This window comes from Adiantum capillus-veneris, chromosome 7, assembly GCF_014529385.1.
Source record: "Adiantum capillus-veneris isolate H3 chromosome 7, ASM1452938v2, whole genome shotgun sequence".
NCBI lineage: Eukaryota > Viridiplantae > Streptophyta > Polypodiopsida > Polypodiales > Pteridaceae > Adiantum > Adiantum capillus-veneris.
In genome coordinates, this window is record NC_140937.1 from 10,745,143 (window position 1) to 10,766,678 (window position 21,536).

Below are 21,536 nucleotides of genomic sequence, written 5' to 3' on the forward strand. Positions count from 1 at the left end.
TGCTACTGCATCATGCAATGTCTCAATCAGTAAAGTGGTGATCTCCTCCACTCAGAGTCCTGGCCTGGCTGATGTACGTAGACGACTATAGATGTCCTCTATATAAACACAATCGGTCTCAAGTGTAAATGTATAGCGGGTATGTAGGTGTAAATGTATAGCGGGTATGTGCCCTCCCTCCTGACACATGGGCTGTACAGTATTGAAAGGAGACGAAACGTGTCAAGAGAGCATGATCCACTGCTACACCCATTGGTCTTGGTCCTACTCTAAAATCGTGAATGCAGAGAACGAAGGTCTTAGCTCGGATGTGCCATGCCATAGTCCACTGTGCTGGCCCCATGCCTGTGTGCAAAGCATGTGAAACCACGCGCTCTAGGAAAACGTTGTAGGCCATTATCACTAGACTATGTGTAATCGCCATCTCCGTGAGATGTCTCCCGTACTCTATCTGCTCTCTATCTTGTGAATGTCTATCAAGCCCCAAATCTCCTACATCAAGTTCTCGAAGCATCTCCTCTGAATTGACATAGAAGACTGCCTAAGCATTGCTCATCCAAGCATTGAAGTCCCCTAGGAGGAGGATGTCACCATCCTCGGAAAACTCCCATATGTCATTGGCTAGGATTGAGAAAGGTGATTGACCTCTAGGCCCAACATAGACTGATGTACAGGGGGGGAAAGTAGAGAGAGAGAGAGAGAGAGAGAGAGAGAGAGAGAGAGAGAGAGAGATGAAATGAAATGATAGATTAATGTCTTCAAAAGGCCAAACTGACTTATGAGACCAGACCGTTTCAAAATTGGTGAATCCGATACTATGTCTGGTTACAAAAAAGAGATGCTAAAGATGAATCTAGAGGTACTACTAGCTGGAATTGTGTCGAATATGTGTGATCACTCATACATGGGTGCCCAATACAAGAGGGTGATATAATGGGTCATGAATCTATCCTCATTTGTACTATGGATGTCGAGATAGTATGGCTTAAATCCTCAGTAGTAGTCTCCTTCAATGCTGTGAAGCTCCTCTTCTTAGTCGCGGGCCTCTCGATCTCCCTAGCTCCAATGCTCGATCAATGAGAGTACCGCAGGTGTAAGTATGAGCTGAGCGTTGCGATGGTGTATGCTCCTCCATCTGTCCAGTGTCTAATGTGAAGAAATCAGTAATTTATCTCTAGGATTGTCTCTCCTCCATAAACTATCTTTGTGTCTATGTCACTCAAGTAGATACAATCCAAGCCATCTCTGGTCTTGATAGTTCATGACTCTGAAGAAGTTTCCGAAGCCTTCTTTGAATAGACAGTGGGAGCCACCCCGTATCTCATTATAAATTGTGCACTCACATATATAATGCATTTCCGTCTCTGGCTCTGTATGTCATAGACAGCATATCCTGTTGGCTGCTGGTATCCCTCTAAACCTACCAGTCTCAATCTCAAGCTGGTGCGAACACGACACACGAGAGAATCACTTGAAATACTTCACAACTTTCAAATTTGAGTCGACACGCTCGGCGTAGTTCCGTGCCAGAGGTATTGGCCCCAAAACTTGGCACTGCTTTCGGTATTTCTTTATTATGTTAACGCTTGAGCAAAGTACAACACCCAAGGGATCCTCTGCTCTCAGACTCTGCGTCCAAATGCTCTGAAGAGCGAGGCCCTTAGGGCTTATTTATTCTTACAAGGGATGCCAAATGAAGAGCGAGGCCCTTAGGGCTTATTTATTCTTACAAGGGATGCCAAAAGCAGAGCCCCAGAAGCAATTAAATTCAACAGTAATGAGTCCCAAAAGCAATAATTTTTAAAGTAACTAGTTCCAAAAGCAACTGGCTCCAAAAGCTGCCATCAGAAAGCATCAATGAAATTTACAGAATTCCATACAATCTACCACGTCATAGAGAGAGAAGCGATGCATCTAGAGATTTTGTAGGAGCATTTTAAACCAAGAGGTTCATGCCATAGCCTATGAAACCGGCGCCTTAGAGATGCACAGTTGCATGCTTCCATTTATGAGAAAGAGCTAATGGCACTAATTTACGCTTTTTCCATATGGAAACATTATCTTTTAAAGGCTGATTTTGCAATTAAGATAGATCATTAAAGTCTTCGCTACTTTCTCACACGGAGAAAGTTATCAGAAAGCAGATGAGATGGGCCAACTTTCTTTTAATGTTTCATTTTCAGATTTTGCACACTTCTAATAACAAGAATACCGTCGCAGATGCCCTCTCCAGACGCCCTAAGGTCGCTGCATTGACAACTATTTATCATAAGGAACTAGAATCTCTTGGTGAGATGTATCCTCAAGATCCAGCTTTTGCTACAATTTGGGCCGATCTTCAAGCAGGACATTCAAGGCTTCCTTATTCTATCAACAAGCTATATGTATAGCTCATCCCTTACGACATAAGGTGATGGAAGAAGCACATGACTCTCCCTATGAAGGCCATCAAGGGATTTTTGCAACTCCTACTGTTTCGAAAGGTTTTTCTTTTGGCCAACACTAAGGACGGTAATTGAAAAATATGTTCGAGAGTGTTTGGTATGTCAAAAAGTGAAATATGACATACATAAAGTTTATGGCAAGCTTCATCCACTCCCTATGCCTAACACGCCATGGGAAAGCATTGCCATGGATTTTATTATAGACCTTCCTAAATGAAAGAATGGAATGATGCAATCTGGACTATTATAGACAGATTCAGTAAGCAAGCACATTTCCTTCCAGTTAAGAAGATGATCAAAGCTGATCACATGGCTAGAATCTTTCTAGCTCAGATTTCTAAACATCATGGATTGCCAAAAACTATTGTCATTGATAGAGATTCTCGCATGATTAGTTTATTTTGGCAAGCACTATTCGAGGCTTGATTTTTCGTCAGCTTACCATCCTCAAACAGATGGTCAAAGCGAAATCGCTAATGCCACTGCCTTCTCAAGTGCTATGTTTCCGAAAGACAATCCGAATGGAACAGTACCTACCATTAGTTGAGTTTGCCTATAATAATACCATACATTCCTCAACTGGTAAAGCCCCCTTCGAAATTATGGGAAGCCACTTTTACTTCCTATTTTGGTTACCAAAGAAAACATCTTTGTTGCACACGAATTTGTGTGCAATATTGATACCGCCTATCAACAAGTAAAACAAGAAATTCTTCGCACTCGAGCAGCAAAAGAGAAAAGCAGACAAGCACAAAAGAAATCTCAACCTCAAAAAGGGACGGTATGTCCAACTTATGTTTGAGAAAACTCGATTGAAAAAGCGAGTCGAAAAAGGGAAAGTTCTTAGACTTTTCCATAGATTTTACGGCCCTTTAAAAATTACAGATAAAGTCAATGAAGTGACTTTTGGATTAGATTTGCCTTCTCATTAGTGCATCCATAATGCTTTTCATGTAAGTCTCCTTCGACCATATGTTGGTTCTCCTGTGGCTCCAATACAGAAAGACGCTCCAGAAGTCCAAGAAACTGAGGAAATCCTTCAACCAAAACAAATAATACACCACTCCTAGCGACAACTAAAGACCGGGAGACTATATCGAAAGTATTTAGTCAAGTTTAAAAATTAAACCCCTTTAGATGCAAAGTGGATGACTGAGTCAGATCTCAAGGATCATTTAGACATCTTGCACAATTATGTTGTCGCTCACAATCGAGGTCAACTATTTAGAACCAAGAGGGATGTAACTATGTCAGTTTTTGTAAATAATTGATTTATTCACTAGAAAAAATTTATTTAAATAGTTGTGTGCACACAAGGATAGAAGTAGTAGTTCTAGGGCCTTAGGTGCGCCTAAACATAGGCCAGAGCACTTCAAGGAGACCCTAGTAAAAAAATACCATGAAACCCATAGTGATTGGAAAATGGGGCCTTCAAAAGGGATAGACGGTAGCCTCAAATTTTAGGCTCAGAAAATTACGCGCGCTAATGCGAGCAGAGGAATGAGATGGGGTCCTTAGAACAAAGATCCTAAGGGCGGGATTATTTTTAATAAGGCCTTAAAATAAGTTAATTATTTGTGCCCAGGCCAAATGGCCGGACAAGTACGAACAGGTGATCCGAGAGCAGTGCTGGTACGGCATTGTGCCAAGGAGTATCTCATGTTTTCATAAGTAGCATTCATGTGACCAATTGTGAGTTAATTGCACATTTTAATAATGGCCTAATGAACTTTTAAAGCTAAAAGTTGAATGGTTTTTAAGTTATAAAGTAAGTGTGCCACTTGGCACACTTACCCATGCAAACTCACTCTCTCTCTCTCTCTCTTTCTCTTGCTCCTAGCGCCCCCTCTAATTGATGGCTATATAAGAGCCACACCTCTACCACTTGAGAGGTTGGCAGTGCACCCACCTCCCTATTGAGAGTGTGCTCTACGCACTCGAGCTCTCCATTGAAGCTTGAGGATCAACCCTTGTGGTGTATATGGAGACTTTGAGGTCCGATCACCTAGAACAAGGTTTCTCTTGATCATAGGCTGCTATGGAGAAGATTGGTCGCGAGAAGTGGAAGGAGACTCTCTTTCCCTCACGTTTAGCTGCTGTAGATTCTCTGTTTTCAGCCCCTAAACACCTCTATCAGCGTGAATTTCACCAGAGCATTCATAGAATCTCATCCTTTTCTACCTACCCTACGCATACACCAAGTTTGGTGCAATTCCATCACGAAAAAGGCCTCCATTTCGGCATTCGAACGTGCATAGGTAACAATTTTAGGTTATTTGCAGAAAATTACAGCAAGTGCATTTTGCGTGTTTCTCCCTTGTGTTTACTGCAGGAATGACTAAGTATGAAGGTGACCAATTAGCGGAAGATAGACTCTCTTCTTGAGAGCTTCCCACGAGGTTTGTGGAAGATAGAATTTCGCTTACGAGAGCTTCAAAAAATCTCACAGAAGAGGGGAAGAATCCTCTTAGCCGTTAGAGAGTGGTTCTCTCTCTCGATCAGAAGCAAAAAGAGGACAAGAAAGAATGGAGGACGGGGCGTTTGCCCCGTTCCTATGCTTGTAAAAATTCTCCCTTAGTAATAAAGATATTCTCTTTATGGGGGGGGACCAACCCATCTTTTGGTCCCCAATGATGTGTCAAGCTCTCTCTCTCTCTCTCTCTCTCTCTCTCTCTCTCTCTCTCTCTCTCTCTCTCTCTCTCTCTCTCCAAGTCTCTTGAATATATGAATTGTATTTACAAGTTAGTTTACACTTCCGTCTTTTGTGACATTGGGGTACTTGGGTTTTTGGTACTTGGTATTGCTTGCAATTTGCGTTTAAGAAGGCTTTTCTCTTACCCAAGCTCAACTCCTTCCTACAGGTGCACCCCTAGAAGGCCTTGCGCTCACACCAAGGTTGCTTTTCCCACCTCACATCGGTTGACGTGCCGCTAAGTGCAAGGTCCGCTCTCACTGAGTGGAAAGAGGAACGAGGGGAGGCTGGACAAGCCCTTCTTATCTGGGTTACCTACCACTCTTCAAAAACACAGATTAGGGATCGACAGGCCCAAGTGGTCTTGGGTTATGTGCGATCACAAGCAAAAAAAATAATTGTGGTTCTTTATGATTCTTTCCTCTAGTGATGATATCAAACACTGCCAAAGAGCTCTGATATCAATGTAATGTGCAGCGGAAGTGAATGATCGTGTATGCTCGGGATGAGTGATCAGTGCATGCACAAGGTTCCTTTTATTCAAGGGGAGAGAGAGCCCCCCTTTACTTCATTAAAGGTTGTGCAATGACCAAAACAAGAGAGAATGAAAAATGTGAGAGAAAGTGTCGTGAGAGAGAGAGAGAGAGAGAGAGAAGATCAACACCAGATGGGGTCCCAAACCCCCCTCCAAGGGCCCCCCTCTCTATTGCAAGAGAGGTATTTGCTTCAAATTGCACAAAGTCTGGTACAATGGTCCTAGATGCTAAGATGCTTGATGACGACAATGACGAAGACGGTGACGTCGATGATGATGACGACGACAACGACGAGGATGCTTCAGAGTCTAAGGAATTGCGAGGCTGAAGGACAGAAATCTGAAAACGCTAGGGATTCTGTTGGGGATCTGTGAATGCGGTGAGGCTATGGGCGGATCTGCTATCATCGATGCCGACCATGACAGAAAACTGAAAAACGCTGGCTGTTCTGAGGGCTGAAACTGAAAACGCTGAGGTGACTATGGGCTAAAATCTGACCGCTGGTGAACTGCAGTGGTGACGGGGTACTGACGTGATGACGAGGCTGAAAACGCTGATCAAGGCTGAGGTGAATACTGGAGCTTTTGTTGGCTGAAAACACTGATGCTATGGCTGACAAAACGCTGGTGTTGATGACCATCACCAGGTGCTTGGTACTGCTAGTACTGGAGATGCTCTCTTCACTGCTCGTCTGCCTGATATTGGTGCCCCAAGGCCTACATATATAGGTGTCTAAGGCTGGGTCGAGCAGCATGCTAAAACCCCACGATTCTGGAAGTTGAAGAGTCACTTTATAATAGAAATGCCATGCTAAGAGTTGGCTCACGCGCAGTTTACAAAATGGTTCACATGCGGTGAAAATGCTTATGCTTGGTGCTAAGTATTGATGCTAATGCTAATGTGTTGTGCGATCAGAGGGTATGATAGGGCTCTGAAAGTGAGGAAAAGTCGAGGCCGCGTGCAAGTGCTCGATGATGAGAAAGGGAATACAATTCAAAACCAAGATGAGACGGCTGCACTTATGATCAAGTATCTCAGCCAGATTATCGGCCAGCCAGAGACCCAATCTCAGGAAGTGGAAGAAGCCCGGGCATCTTTACTTGGAAGTGTTGAAAAGAAGGTTCCCCAGGAGAAAGCCAACCGCATGGAAAAGGCCTTCCTCTGAGGAAGAATGCTCAGCGGCACTAAAAGCTCTTGGCAATGAAAAGTCCCCCGACTAGGATGGATTGACGGCTGAATTCTTCAGGGAATTTTGGGATGATCTCAAGGGTCCAGTCACACGGATGGCCAATCTAGTTGTTTCCGAAGAGTCGTTGGATGCAAGTGCCTAGGCATGCATGTCCTGCGTACAGGCTCACAAGGTTGCCAGCATACTTCCTAGGCTATCCTAAACCCTAGAAATAGGAGTTACAGCTTGTCCACATGCACATAGGGTTAGATGTGCACGTGACAAAATCTTTGTTCGAGGTTCCCGTAATAAAACCAGCGAACAAACCCTCTCCAATCCTCCCAAGGCCACATACGCTCTAGTCACTCTCGTCTTTGCTGCTCTCTTCAAAGAAAACCTTCACCCAATGAAGATTACCCCAAGATAAGTGTATGCATTTATGTACTCAACAGTCTTCTGACCATAAGTGAATGTAGGTGTTGATCTCCTGCGGTGTGGTGTTAAACACCATAACCTTGGTTTTGCCAAGGTTTACACATAATCCACTGTTTTCCGCAAAGGTATGTAATGCATCCAAATGTCGTTGCATATTTACCCTCCGATGAGTCAGAGATCAATACAATATCATCAGCATATAGCAACAATGGAATCCATGTCCTTGCAAGCTCTGTCATCCTCTCTTTCCATGTAATCAAAAACCTCATCTATATACATACCAAATAGAGTAGGGGACAAAGGACAACCTTGTTTCACTCCAATAGTGGAGTGCACTAAATCAGATATCCCTTCTCGAGTGCGTACATATCCCACCACTAATCTGTATAGAGCCATGATCCCCCAAATCAACTCACTGGACACTCCCATCTCTGGTAGTTTGCGCATCAATCTGGCTTTGGGCACCATGTCAAACGCTTTGGAAATCCACAAAGTTACAATAAATCCGTCTCCTTTGTGCCCTACCCTCCTCAATGATGGCTTTGAGTGTCAAAATATGGTAAAGAGTGGAGAAGCCTCTCCTGAAACCAGCCTGTCCCGCTACCCGTACACCCTCACTCTCTGCCCATCTGCTTAACTGCTGCTCTAGGATAGATGCATGCAACCGTGTCAATGTGTGTCCACTCATAATAGTACTGTAGTTTCCAAGTTCCGTAGGATCACATGCCTTGAAGATAGACACAATAGTAAATAGTTTCCAAGTCTCCAGTAGACCCTCACACATGACACAAGCAAACCCAGCTATTGCGGGAAATTGTTGTAGGCCATTAAGTATGGCCAATCCATGTGAGGCCCCCATTTCCATCAGATATCTCCCGTGCCCGGTGTATTCCTCGTCTTGTGAGCGTCTGTCAAGCCCCATATCATTGGTGTCTAGCTCTCTCAGTATCTCATCTAAGGTATCATAAAAATTTGTTTGATCATTTCTCGTGCAGGCATTAAAGTCCCCCAAGAAGTAATGTCACCATCTCTGAAAAACTCCCATGTGTCCTCGTCTAATGCAGGGTATTGTCCTCTAGGTGCGGCATACACTGATGTGGTGGGGGCAAAGTAACATATAGCAATAAACAAGGATCTGCATGTCTCAAGTTCTCAACCCTCAATCTCACCCACATGTATCTGGCCTGATCATCTCTCCAGATAATGTGCACAAGCCGCTGTAACTCCTCTCTGAATAGGACTCCCACTCCTCCTGACACTCTGCCCCCGTGATCTGATCTTGGCTCTTCTCAGCAAGTTGTCTCCCACCTATATCCAGACACACGCAGCATAAGATGTCCCAGTGCCTAGTATGTCTCTGAGTAAAAGATGATGTCTCTCCCCATAAAGCTGTCCTCAAATGCCCCTACATCCAGACGAAGTGACCCACTACAATTCCATACATCTTTCTTTAGTGTGTGGTCCCAAAGGTCTCACACCAGTGTCGCTCCAATATCACCACCCTTCCATCTCGGTTAGAAGCAATCTTACCTTTTTCCCTTGCCGCTCTAATATCTTGCATTACCTCCTGTATATGAGCAATCTACGAGGGCGTGAGGTCATCTCCAAGAAAGATGCTTGTCTTCTTAAAGTTGTTCTCTTCTTCAAAAAGTCCTTCATTTCCATGGAGGGGAAACGAAGGATAAGTGCCCTTTCCTTTGAGGTTTCCCCATCGCTTCCACTTTTCTTATTGCCCACTCTCCAAGCCCTCATATGCATTAGTTCATTAACCCCCGTTATAGTCATGAGTTCTTTTACCTCTTCATTAACATTATCTTTGTCTTTGAGGCCACAGATCCTCACATGTAGGACGCACACGCCTCCTTTGCTCCTCTTCTAGTGTCAAGTTAATGACGGTGGGTGTGGGCGTTGTTTTCTTGCCTTTTCCTTTCTTAGCAATCTCGATCCATTTCTCGGCCTCGTCTGCTTTCTATGGGGTCTTTGTAATAACCTCCACCCACGAAGTCGTCATTTCTTTGTGTTGCTCTTCCTCTTCTTTGATGGCCCGCATTTGTTCTTTGATCGTGTTGAGTTCGTTAACTATTGAGGGTTGAAGCTCTCCCTCTTCGAGAGTGTGTTGTGATCACATCTCTGCAAGTTCCTTCTTAAGTAACGCTATCTCCTCATCTTGGGCCGTCACCCGATCCTTAAGTGTGTTTATCGTGCTTGCCTGAACCAACACACGTTCTTCGAGTGTCTTGATTGTGCCTAGGAGGTTGCGATTAATCTTGTTAATGATCTCGCCTATTTCTTCTTTGCATTTTTTAATGGCATCCTCCAAAGGGTCATCCTTCCCGATTTGCTTTTTCATGTTTGAGAACTGCAATAGGAGAGAGAGAGGGAGAGGGAGAGAGTTCTTGAAAGAGGCAAATCCACACTATGTAAATAGGTGTTTCCACATTATGATACATGCTCATTCCACATTTGTTTACATAAAGGCATTATACTAAAATGAAATGAAATGTTATATTAACGTCTTCTAAAGGCCAAAATGACCTATGAGACCAAAGAGTTACATCATCATGAATCTGATACAAGGTCTGGATAACAAGAAAGAAACTAACTAAACAGAAACACTAATAGAGTTGTAAAAGGTGGGTATCAAGAGCCTGAGGGATACATATACAAAAGGTGGGTGTGTATCTCAAAGAACAGATACAGAATGGTGGATATGTGTGTATCAGAATCCGGAGATGGCTCTTAATTGATCACTCAGTATGCCTTTGCTAGTGATATGCCTTATATATCCCTCCTCTCTGGCTGCTCTCGTCTCTCCTCAATCTCTGGATGGAAAAACATTGTGGTCTGTCTTTGCGTGTGTCTCCCGATCTGTGAACCTCTAAGTGTATCTCTGGGTGGTAGGTTTAAGCCCTTACATCTCAAGTCCACTACTTGATCATATAAGCACTTGCACCCTCTGAACAAATCACGCATAGATCTAAAGTAAGGCCAGTTACAATCATCACGCCTGAGCAAGCAATCTCATTCTTTCCACCCCAAAGTTCAACAAAAAATTACAACCCAAAACATGATTTTCCATACACAGCCTGCATACCACTCAGCATTGCTATTCCAAGCGTCTCTCAAGAAAGTCCCGATATATCCTCAACACGGAACGCATAAAAGGTGACATCTGAGTCGTATCCTAGGGAGCATCGCCAAGAGCCATCCCTATCCATAGACCCAAAACAAGGAACGGCAACAGAACATGGTACAGAAATCGCTTCCAAGGCTCAGCCTCTAGAAAAATATCTCAAACTATGAGCTTGGCAAGCAATACACCACTTTGCATCTCCAGTTCAATAATGCCCAAACCTCTCTCCTCTTGAGGCATGATAATAGTGCAACAGTCAACACTAGGTCACATGTCTTTGGAGCCATCCAAACCACCCAAGAGAAAATTGCGTACCAAGCATCTAGGGTGTAGAGTCCAGCAAGAGGTAGTAAACCAGGTTCTTGCAAGAAGAAGTTGAGGGACAATGGCGTAGCTTTATCCCGGTAGACTCCAAGACCAGTTCAAACTGCTGCTCATACGACACATCAATGCCAATATGAAAACCCAAATATTTGCAAAGTCTAGACTCTGACCTCTCATCAACCAAGTAAAATAGTCCTGCACTCTCCATTGACAGTCATCCTCAATTCCCACAAGAAAAGCGAATGACTTGGCACCAACTGATAAGAGCACCACCAGCCAAGCAAAAGGGACTATCCAAAATACCTGGATCATGCCCAGTGAATAACAAAGTATCATCTGCATATCCTTGGTCCAACAAGTTAAGGACCCAGCCAAAGGCATAGCAAGACCACATAGTTGTGAAGTCTTATCCCCTCAAGAAAAGTGACATAGCCTCAGGAAAGAATAGAAACAAATTTGGGGCAGCAGGCATCCATGACCTACAAAACGAGATACATGAAATCGTCACCCAATGTTACCACAGATAGTGATAAATGTTTTGAATTCTGCCTGTGGTCTTTTGTTTTATCGGCATTTGTCTTGTTTATCCAATTTCCCCTTATAACAGAGTGGTTCTTGTGTTGTGGATTGGGGATGGTGTTGGTGGCTGTGGGTCTCTCTTTCTCCCCTGCATTCTTTGTGCTTGCAGACGCAGATCCTTATGCAACATTTGCAGATTCTTCCCCACATTGGTAGTTCTATTCCTATTGGTTGTCTCCGGGGGTGGCTCTGTTCCCTTTTATATTGGTGGTGCCTTCATGAGGTGACAACCAAGGTGGAAAGGTACATAGAACATAAGAATTACCGCAGCAAGGGAGAGGAGGAGGAGGAGGGGGGGGGGGGGGGGGGGGGAGAGAGAGAGAGCTTTTTTAACATCTTCTAAAGGCCGACTTCAGCCTATGAGACAACACATCGTACATGTGTGGTATTCAGCAAAAACGACACTAGTGTTGAAGATAAACCTGCTACAAAACAAATAGATTGACTTGAGGGTGTGTGTATATGTATATGAAGGGGAAGGGAGATGGCACCCTAACTCTGATGGATGTGGAGCTGTATGCCTAGGGAAGTACAACCATGATATGCAAAGGGCTAGCTAGCTCCATCTGGTAGAAAACCCATCTGCATAGGTGGGTTGGGAGTGAAAAGTCTCTGCAGCATAGCAACAGGGTCTGAAAAGGCCCGGTCTATCTCCCTCTGTCTGGTTTGCTCGTGTCGGAGTCTGATCTCCCAGAAAGAGAGAGAAGAGAGAGAAAGAAAGAACAAAAGAAAGATTTTATGAGAGAAAAAGAGAGGGAGGAAAGGAAAGATGTACAGAAATTACCCTATGGTTTTGATAATCTGCAAGGATATGTGTCAACAAAATTTCCCAAACTTCATCATCCGCATCTGACTGCAACCAAAAGCTAACTTCATTCAAATCTTGACAAGGCCTGGAGATCTATCACACAGATTTAAAGGTATCCTCACCCCAAGTAAAAAACGGGCCAAGAGTGTAAACCGCAACTCATTCCCACCACTGGAGGCAACCTGTTTGTGGCTACCCAGTATTCGCTGCAGAAGTACCTTCCATAATACTATTTGTTCATCTGTATTTAGAAAGACAACTGGCACTGGTGTTGATGCACACTGAAATGTAGCCCCTGACAAGGCAACACCTTGAACTTCATCTTTTAGCCCTACAACAGCCACAGAAGATGGAACAGATTCGACCGCTATAGATACTAAAGGTTTGACCTCATCGATTGCATCTACTTGTTGAACAGAATTGTGCAAAGGACTTGAAATAGGTTGTGGAGAAGAAGGCCCTGTTAAATTTGGTAGAGATATCGCGACATTATGTATCTGTGGGGCTTCTGAGGCTGTTACCAAAGACATCCCCACTGTATTAACTGGACCGTCAATGGAAATGTCCTTAGTCTCCTTGCTTACATGTGTTTGGCTAATACCCGGAATAAAACTCATTTGTTCATCTGCAGAGGGTGTGGAAAAACTCTCTTCGCCCATATGAACGATTGTGTCTGTTGAGGAGCTGTTGGGCACATCAACTACAGACTCTTCGAGTTTCACATCAGCAGACAGATCCATATGGTGAAGCTCCACACGACGAGGATCCTGAAGTTTTGAACCACAAAATCCACAGTATCAACATGCCATTAATCTAATCCTTTTGAAATGCAACAAAAAGAGTCAAAGCCACAAACGTACCCTGCGTGGATCACGCCGATGATCAGACGTAATGGGTACAAGTTCAGGTGGATGGATAGAGGAAGCAAAAGATTGTCCAGAGAATGATGAAACCAAAGACTGTTCCAATGTGTCCACTGCACTGAAAGGTACGCCCAAATTGAAAGGTAGCCCTGATTTAGTTTCTGAAGTGGCACGCGGTGATACTGCAGGAGGCAAATGAGGTAGATTTTTCATGTTTTCTATGACTACATCGGCTAGCACTTCAGCGGATATTCTTGCAATATAGCAATCAACAGAGGTAACAGCCTCTTCTCCCTTTGCAAGTAGCGTCCTGATGGAGTCTAACGCCTTTGACAAATCAGTGTCAAGTTCAGCATCCACTGAACCACCGTAATTTTCCATGCCGCAACCTGATTTTCCTTCTCTTGAATCAGCCTGTGCAGGACTCAACCGAGCACGCTTGCCTGGGTGCTCATCCATGATGCCATTTTCCTGTGTGGGCCTAGCACGGTCAACTGCCTGGAGTTTTTCAGCCTACACTAGTAAAAAAAGATGATTAAGAAGATCAAGGCAGCAACATAACTACGGAAAGGAAAACATACAAAGTTTTACCTTTGCCTGGTTTACGATTGGCTCTGCAGCATCACCTTCTTTCATTCTTTTGAGAGCTGAGACCACTCGTTCACGCCACTATTGGATGACACACATCAAGCATTGGAAACGTCACTAATAAAACTGGGAAAGAGTACCCTGTATACAAGAATTCAACTTGAAGGCTCAACTCACAGGTCCTGCTCCAGAGTGAGTACACTTCAAAAGATTCAAAAAAGCATTCTTCAAAGCCTGAGCTATGCTCGATGTAGCCTGGACTCCCTTAATCACTTCCCAATTGGGCACAAGCCCAAGCAAGACAGGCAGGACTCTGCCATATAAGGAAGGTCTCTGTTTTCCTATGGAGGCCAGACTGCTCATCAAAAGACAAATAAATCAGCAGAAAGATCCAGTCAAACACGGGCCCCTCTCTATAGCGTGTGTAGCCAACCTGTTTACAAGCACAACAGCAACAGGGCCTGGAATCTTCAATACTTCTGTTCCACGAAGTTGGTCCAGTAAAAGAGAGAGATTTCTGCTAGCCTCTTGTCCTAAAGAACCCACATCAAGGACAGGATGTCCTCCATGGAGCCAGGCAACATTGAAAGCAGTTTCTGCACGTCAAAAAACGAAAGAAAACATTAAAAATTCATGTTAGTGTGCTACACTACCTGTGATGCAGCAAAAACTAGCTGAATTCTTGACTTACTCTCAGATTTCTGAGGCACAGGAGGAGGCTGAGTAGAGCCATTCGGTTCAGGTGTAAAAAGCAGTATAACCATTTCTATGAACTTTATTGCCAACAACCGGACACCATCATTTTTATGCTGCAGTCCTCACAAATCAATAAGACCACAGACAGAAAAAAACAATCAGAAGTCCTTGCGCATCGACACGGACAAAACAAAGAAACAAACGCATTGAGGCAAATACTAATGCTAGTTTAAAAGAGAAACCTCTTTAGAAGCTGAATACATAGCATCCTTAAGTGTGGTCATCCACTCCCAAGATTCCTGCAGCTTTGCATCCAACTGCCCAGAGTAGATACCCTAGAAATATAAAAGGGCAGAGAAAAGGTTGGCAAAGGGCACTGTTTACTTTCCAGTGCCTAAAGACAATTACAAACAAAGTTACATAAGGTACATCATGTCTACGGTGATGGTAGGTGCATGTTTCTCATGCTACAGATATCTCAGTGAGTGCACGTGCAAGCTGCATATATGCACCGTGTCCACAGGAGTCCATCTTTGTATTCATGGGAGGACATCCCGTTGCACATATGTGTATCACCTACATCAACTACTTGGGTGTATATACGCATGCAAATACACCAATCATAAATATGTGTGAGCATATTTCATGGATGCAAAAGGGCATAATTCTTTCCAGGATTAACGAGTTTGTTAAAACAATTAAATCCTTTGAATAAAAACAACTTGAGTTTAGGGAAGAAAACTCATTCTTAAGTACTTGTAATGCCACTTGCTCAAACGTGATACGAAACAGTGAAGAGCTCGTAGAGATGGCATGACGTGCCACAGCCGGTACATCATCATGTATCAGGGTTAAAAGAACTGGAGCCACCTTTGATATTTGCTCAGGATACTTTAAACAGATCTCTTGTATCATTCTGTACAAATGATAGAGACTGTCAAAACATTGCAACAAATCTGCAAGCATGAAACATAGCAGTCCCTCAACAGTATTTGTCTACACTCTACAGAATCAAGATACTTACATATATACATAAATATGTAATAGACACACATAGCCAAATGATAAAACCATTGCAACAAATCTGAAACATAAACCATCAACGTCCCTCAACAGCATTTGTATGCAAAACCCCATACATAGATATGTACAGAGGTAAGTACGGCCAAATGACGGGAATCTAGGCTCAAGCTTTTCGAGGTTGCCCCATTCATCTTGAATGTGATAAATCTTCTTTAAGGAAAGAGAGGCCAAATGGTAGAAAAAAAATTGAGCATCGTCAGAAGCTTGCTAGAAAGAGTGCCTACAACAAAGCTTTAGAGCATATACTCTCTCCTTGGACAAGAGACAGTTCAGTTAGTACCCCTCATGGCAGCCAGCACCCCTGGCGTTTTCTCCCTTGCCAGCATTTTCTCTCAATCAGGACCCCTTACCACTTGGCAGAAGATCACCCTCAACGTTTTCAGCCTACAGTGGCAAGTGTTGTCAGCCCCTGTTAGTAATTTCAGCCATCACCCTTCTCGGTTCTCAGCCCATCACCATCATTTTCAGCACCCAGATCAGCCTTGTAGTTGCAGATCCAAGCCAGATCCACTAGCGTTTCCAGATTTCAGCCCATAGCCTCTCGGGAACCGTCTGTCTCCCGCATTCAGTGCATGATCCCATTGTCAAAAAGGTACAGCGGAAAAGGGTAAATCGGGCGGTGCTCTCGTCTGCAACCGCGAGCAAACCTCCTCTTGGGACCGAGCAACCAACAGATTTCGGATCTATCGTGAGATAGATCTCCTCAGAATCAACCCACAGAACGGGCACAGGAACAATCTGCAAGTGCAAAGTATGCAAGCAAGGAGTCTGCACGGAGGGAGAAGCTAGCACTAGAGAGAGAACATGAGATCGTTGGCAAATGGGGAGAGAGAGAGAGAGAGAGAGAGAGAGAGAGATGAAATGCAATGCCTTCAAAAGGCCATAGTGACCTATGAGACCAGAAAGTTACAATGTGGTGGATCTGATACAAAGTCTGAGTAACAAAAAAAAAATACGATGGAATCCTAAGCTGATAGATGTGAGCTAAGCAGCTAGCTGGGATTGTGCAAGATATGAGTGGAGGGTGGAGTGAATGGGGTCTTAAAACAACGGGTGTATCCTCAAAAAGAGCTAAATCACAGAAGATCCAGCATCGGTCGCTGGCCGATCTCATCAATCTCCTCCATGGTCAATAGTCTGAGTGGGCGTCGTGCATATCGGATAAAAGTGATCCGAATCCTCTGATGCAGCCTCTGTCAATGCTCTGTAGTCATACGCAGTCATGGGCGTCTGGATCTCCCCAGCTCGGTCGCTCTGTCAATCAGCGTGCCTCTTGTGCAAGGAAAGTGTGGGCTCTGCTGTTATAGTAGCTCCACGGTGTGTCCAGTGTCTGTTGTAAAGAAGTCTGTGATCCGTCTCTGAGACTGGCTAGCTTCTCTCATCAAGCTCTCTCTGTGTCTGCGCAGCTCGAGCAAACACAAACCCAAGCATCTCTGGTCCTCGTACCCCATGACTCTGGATAGTGGTCCAAAGCCCTCTTTGAACAAACAATGGAAGCGGCCTCGTATCTCGTAGTAGATTGGGCAATGGCATGTGTAGTGCAACTCTGTCTCAGGCTCCATGTGACACAAGGGGCATATCCTGGCCTCTGCTAAACTCCACTGTATCTCCCAGTCTCGACCCGCAGCTGGTGTGAAGATGTGCGTATCTGGACAATAGCACATCGTATCCCATGAGACAAGTGGGTGTCCATGTATTTGGGCCTCGTCACAAAACCATCCTCAGTAAGCTGGAGAAGATACTCTCTATAGAAAGCCATCGTGAAGGGGATTGTACCGTAAGTTCGGTAGTAAAGGACTAGGTGATGGGTATTCCTGATGCGTCACAAGGTGGGTGACGGGTGCATCGGAAAGCGGATATCCATATTCGAGAGCAAATCCGAACTGGAAAAGAGGAATACGCGTAAAGACGCAAGCACAAGAATAAAGATGGGTTCTGAGAAGCTTTTCTTAAAAAGCGAAAAATTTGAACGAGTTTTCCGGGAAGAGCAAACGCTTTCCCGCGAGGAATCTATGTATGCATTGCATTTGTGCATGTGGTTGCATCCAGGGACGCCTGGGAAGTGTTGTGAAAAGCAAAGTTTTAAACTTATAAGGTTTTATTGAGTTTTTGGGCAGATTCAGACTATTTTTAAAATACGCCGGCCGCCCATTTAATAAGTGGGCAGCCATCTGATAAATAAGGCAACAGATCAGCCAGCGAATTCTCTCTCCCTATTTCAGGTAGAACGAGCAACAAAAAAAAAAAAAAAAAAACGAAAACAAAAATTAATATTTAAAAAAATAAAAAAAACGGTCGCAATCTCTACGCGAGCAGCTATTCATGCCGTGGTCAAGGAGCTATAAAAGCACCACATGCCTTCACTGAAAAGGGGTTACCAACGTCAACAAGAGAAGACTCTGCCGCCAGATAATGCAAGAGATCACGAGACTACGAAGCACGGAAATCGCTTTCCCACGCAAGAGCGACAGGTATCTATTGTGGATTCGCCATACGAATTGTTGTCGCGTGTTTGCGTGTGTGTTTGCAGATACTTCATCGCGAAGGAGAAGCGAGAAGGCTTCGGCCTATGCTTGGGAATTCCGGGAACAGAATTCGGAAATTGTCTGCGGAGTCTCAACTCCGAGTACAGACAGAAAAAGGATTGAGAGCTCGTCTTTCGGATTTCCCTTACGGGAAGGAACGACCATCGAGTCAGAGAATTAGAACGGAGGGGTTTTCTCCGGTTCTTGTGCTTGTAAAAAGATTCTCCCTAATAAAGGATTCTCTTTAAGGGGGGGGGGACCAACCCATCTTCTGATCCCCAATACTCTCTCTCTCTCTCTCTCTCTCTCTCTCTCTCTCTCTCTCTCTCTCTCTATATATATATATATATATATATATATATATATATATATATATATATATATATATATATATATATATCCTTTGGCTTCAGCAACAAGTGATAAATTCTATTTATCCGAGTATATTTTATATTGTTATGCACTCCCGTTTGTGACAGTGGTATCAGAGCATGGTCTCCTCTCTTTTTCTGTAAAGGAGGACGACTCTGGGAAGATACGGGAAGAAGCCATGACAAGCCAAGAGAGAAGTAAGCAGGCGGAACCCTAAGCCCTGCAGGAAAAGCTCGCAGAGTTGGGAAATTTTTTTTCTCTCTGCAAGAAGTCGACACAAGACTTGGGATTCTCTAAGAAGGCGACAAGAGCATGATGCTCAAGAACCTAGAGAATCCAAGGAACGGAATAATCGAGATCCTTCTGAATCTAGAAAATACCCATGAACATCAATCCAGAACCATAACCAAGAAATCCAGTCATTCCGGGAAGGATATGAAGAAGGTCTTTAGACCTCAGAACACTCCGGTCAAGTTTGATACTTTTGACGGAAGGGAAGATGTCCCGAAAGCTACTACTTTCATTCGACAATTTGAAGTTGTCTTTGCAAACGGCAATTTCTCAGAAGCGTCGAAGGTGAGCCATGTGACCAAACACCTCAAGGGGGATTGCAAGTACTTGGTGGTATACCAAAGCTCTGCAAGGAACTTACAACAAGACTTGGATTCAATTCAAGGCCGAATTTTCCGACAAATTTTTTTTTTCCCTCTACGCTTTGAGGAAGGCATCCAAGAAGATTGGGATCGGTTTGCCCAATAGGAACACGAGTGAGTCAAAGCAAGTAGTGGTTCACTCTTGCCAAGGTAGCTCCACTCTCGACCCTCTCTGAGGGAGGAAAGATGAAGAAATTCAACAAAGGATTTTTGCCCAAATTTTGTAGACGCATCGGCAAAATACTTTGCAACAGATGGTAGAGTCAGCAATAAAAGCTGAAAGTGTACACCTTAGTGTACATAGAATCCAATCCCCGTAGTGGGACGGGAACCATTGAACATAGAAAGTGTTGCTAATTGGACTATCTTCTTATTTTTGATGATTAATCTTTTTGGATATTTTATTGTGTGCAAAGATTGTAGCTACAGGAACTGCCATCAAGAACGGACAACTCTGATGTGTCATTTGATGGGTGACGGTAAACATCGCGAAGGAGTTTCCGTAAGTTGGGTGGAAAGGGCCGGGTTACGAGTGCCCCTGATGCGTCACATGATGTATGACGGGTGCATCAGTAAGGGGGCATCCCGTAGGCTAAGGAGGAAATCCGAACTGAGTAAGAAAATACGCGTAAGAATGCAAGCACAAGAATAAAGATGGGTTCAATGAAGCTTTTTACGAAAAGAAGGAACAGTCGCGGGAGGACAAATGTTTTCCCGCGAGGAGTCTGTGCCTGCATTGCATCTGTGTCATGTCCTGCACCCGGGGACGCCTGGAATGTGTCCGTGTAGCATTGTTTTCACTAACTAAGTGAGTTTTTAAAGTTTGAACAGGTTCACACTTTATTTTATTAAGTGACCGGCCCCTTTATTAATAAAATAAAGCAAGTAAGGCTCTTATAAAAAAGCCAGCACTAAAACCAACGCAGGGGGGGCTGAATTGCGATCTCTCTCTCTCTCCTCTCTCTAGAAAACACGATTTTCTCTCCTCTCTCTAGAAAACGCGATTTTCTCTCTCCTCTCTCTAGGAGCGCCAAGCTCTGCTTTTGGACCCCTATTCCTGCCGGGTGTCAGACCCTATAAAAGGGTAGCCAACGTTTCAGTTTGGAAGAGCCGGAAGCAGCAGGAAGTGCAAGCGTTGGGATTACGGAGCAGAGACTGGCGATGGAATTTGCAAGTGCTCGCGTGACGACTGAGTACGGAGGTTGATTCTCCGAGCAAGGAGCGACGGGTATAAGGTGTTGATACGCATTGAGAATTGCTGGTTTGTGTGGTTTGTTTTGCAGGAATCTCCCGTCTCACGGGAAGGCCCTTCACGGGAAGTACGGCTTCACGCCTAAGTCCCTTACGGGAAAGTACGGCTTCGCGCCTAAGTCCCTCACGGGAAGGAACAGCCTTGTGCCCAAGCCCTTTAAGGGAAAGCACGACCTTCGGGTCTAAGACTACAGAACGGAGGGGTTTCCTCGGTTCTCGTGCTTGTATAAGAATTCTCCCTGAATAAAAGAATACTCTTAACGGGGGGGGACCAGCCCATCTTCTGGTCCCCAATACTGTGTCGATCTTCTCCCTTCTCTCATGTTTTCAAAGAATTATAATTTTCAGATTTTCTAAGTGCTCGTGTACGCTCCCGTTTTGTGACAGTGGTATCAGAGCTCGGATTCCTCTCTTTCTCTGAAAAGGAGGACGATTCCGGGAAGAACGGGAAGTGAAACCGGCCTGTTCAATCCAAAAAGGGCGGTAGACTTTAAACTTAAACCTTATTTGCTTTCACCCATTTAATTTGTCGTCCACTTTACCTGTACTTTCAAGACACAACAAAGGGGAGAGGGATACACGCTGCTAGATTGCACCTGTATGAGTAGACCGACACCAGATTGGCCCCTAACTTAGGCACCCCTTTCGGTATTTCTTTATTGTTCAAAAGAGGGAATAAACGCTGTGGATCCCTACAAGCTGCCCCGCACACACTTGGCTGAATTTCAACTGTTCCGGCCCGATTTCGGCAACATAACTGTACTAGGACCCTTCAAAGTCACTATTCCCACGCATTGACTGACTTTCCCGATGCATACGGGCACTTTGCAAAACCTGGCGAGAATCTGCAGCACGCTGAATTCTCTATTTTCAACCCCGAAAATGCGCTAGATCACCTGTATAGCGATCCCCTCGTGTCCCCGAACCTCCTGGGGGTATTAGGGTCCGTTTAGGGCCAAAACCCTAAACCTGCAAAAATACACAGCAGGCTGTAATTTACGGTTTCGGGCTCCGTTTCGCGTGCCGGTCGCATCCGTAGCAAGTCCTCGAGCTCCCGCACCTGTAGGGCTACTTGCCCTTTGAATCGGACGAGATTTCTAGCGTGAAACCTCTCCGAATTCACCTGTACCTGCGGGGGGATTAGCCGCTAGCTAATCCAATACCTGTGCAAGAGGCTCTTGCCTCGGCAATTGCGCATGAACCCACACAACTGTACATTGGTCAAATGAAAAGCCCACTAGAGGGGCATAACATACTGCCATAGGGGAGAGAGAGGGCAGTGCGTAGCGTGCAGGGCATCACTCCTGGCACCGCACTGTACATAGGAGGGAAAGCAAGCACTCCATAGCTCTTAACCTGTGACAAAATCTGAAAATGAGCCTCTCC

General features: G+C 44.4%; 1 protein-coding gene across 3 annotated transcripts in view; it reads right to left on the minus strand.

Annotated features, from left to right (window-relative positions):
* LOC147453425 (uncharacterized) overlaps positions 1 to 21,536 on the minus strand; it is a 170,256-nt gene that overhangs the window by 129,076 nt on the left and 19,644 nt on the right. For 2 of the 3 annotated variants that reach the window (XR_015188536.1, XM_086515610.1), the window contains exons 2-10: positions 15,023 to 15,182; positions 14,509 to 14,601; positions 14,262 to 14,379; positions 14,004 to 14,166; positions 13,748 to 13,925; positions 13,574 to 13,651; positions 12,980 to 13,495; positions 12,242 to 12,886; positions 12,096 to 12,164 (exon numbers count right to left, since the gene is read on the minus strand). Coding sequence is in view for 2 of the 3 variants with exons in the window: in XM_086515610.1 (XP_086371736.1) it covers positions 12,096 to 12,164; positions 12,242 to 12,886; positions 12,980 to 13,495; positions 13,574 to 13,651; positions 13,748 to 13,925; positions 14,004 to 14,166; positions 14,262 to 14,379; positions 14,509 to 14,601; positions 15,023 to 15,182 (2,020 nt within the window). In the remaining variant the exon portion in view is untranslated. Of the gene's footprint in view, positions 1 to 12,095; positions 12,165 to 12,241; positions 12,887 to 12,979; positions 13,496 to 13,573; positions 13,652 to 13,747; positions 13,926 to 14,003; positions 14,167 to 14,261; positions 14,380 to 14,508; positions 14,602 to 15,022; positions 15,223 to 21,536 lie in introns of all 3 variants that reach the window. The other variant, XM_086515611.1, reaches the window with a different exon arrangement.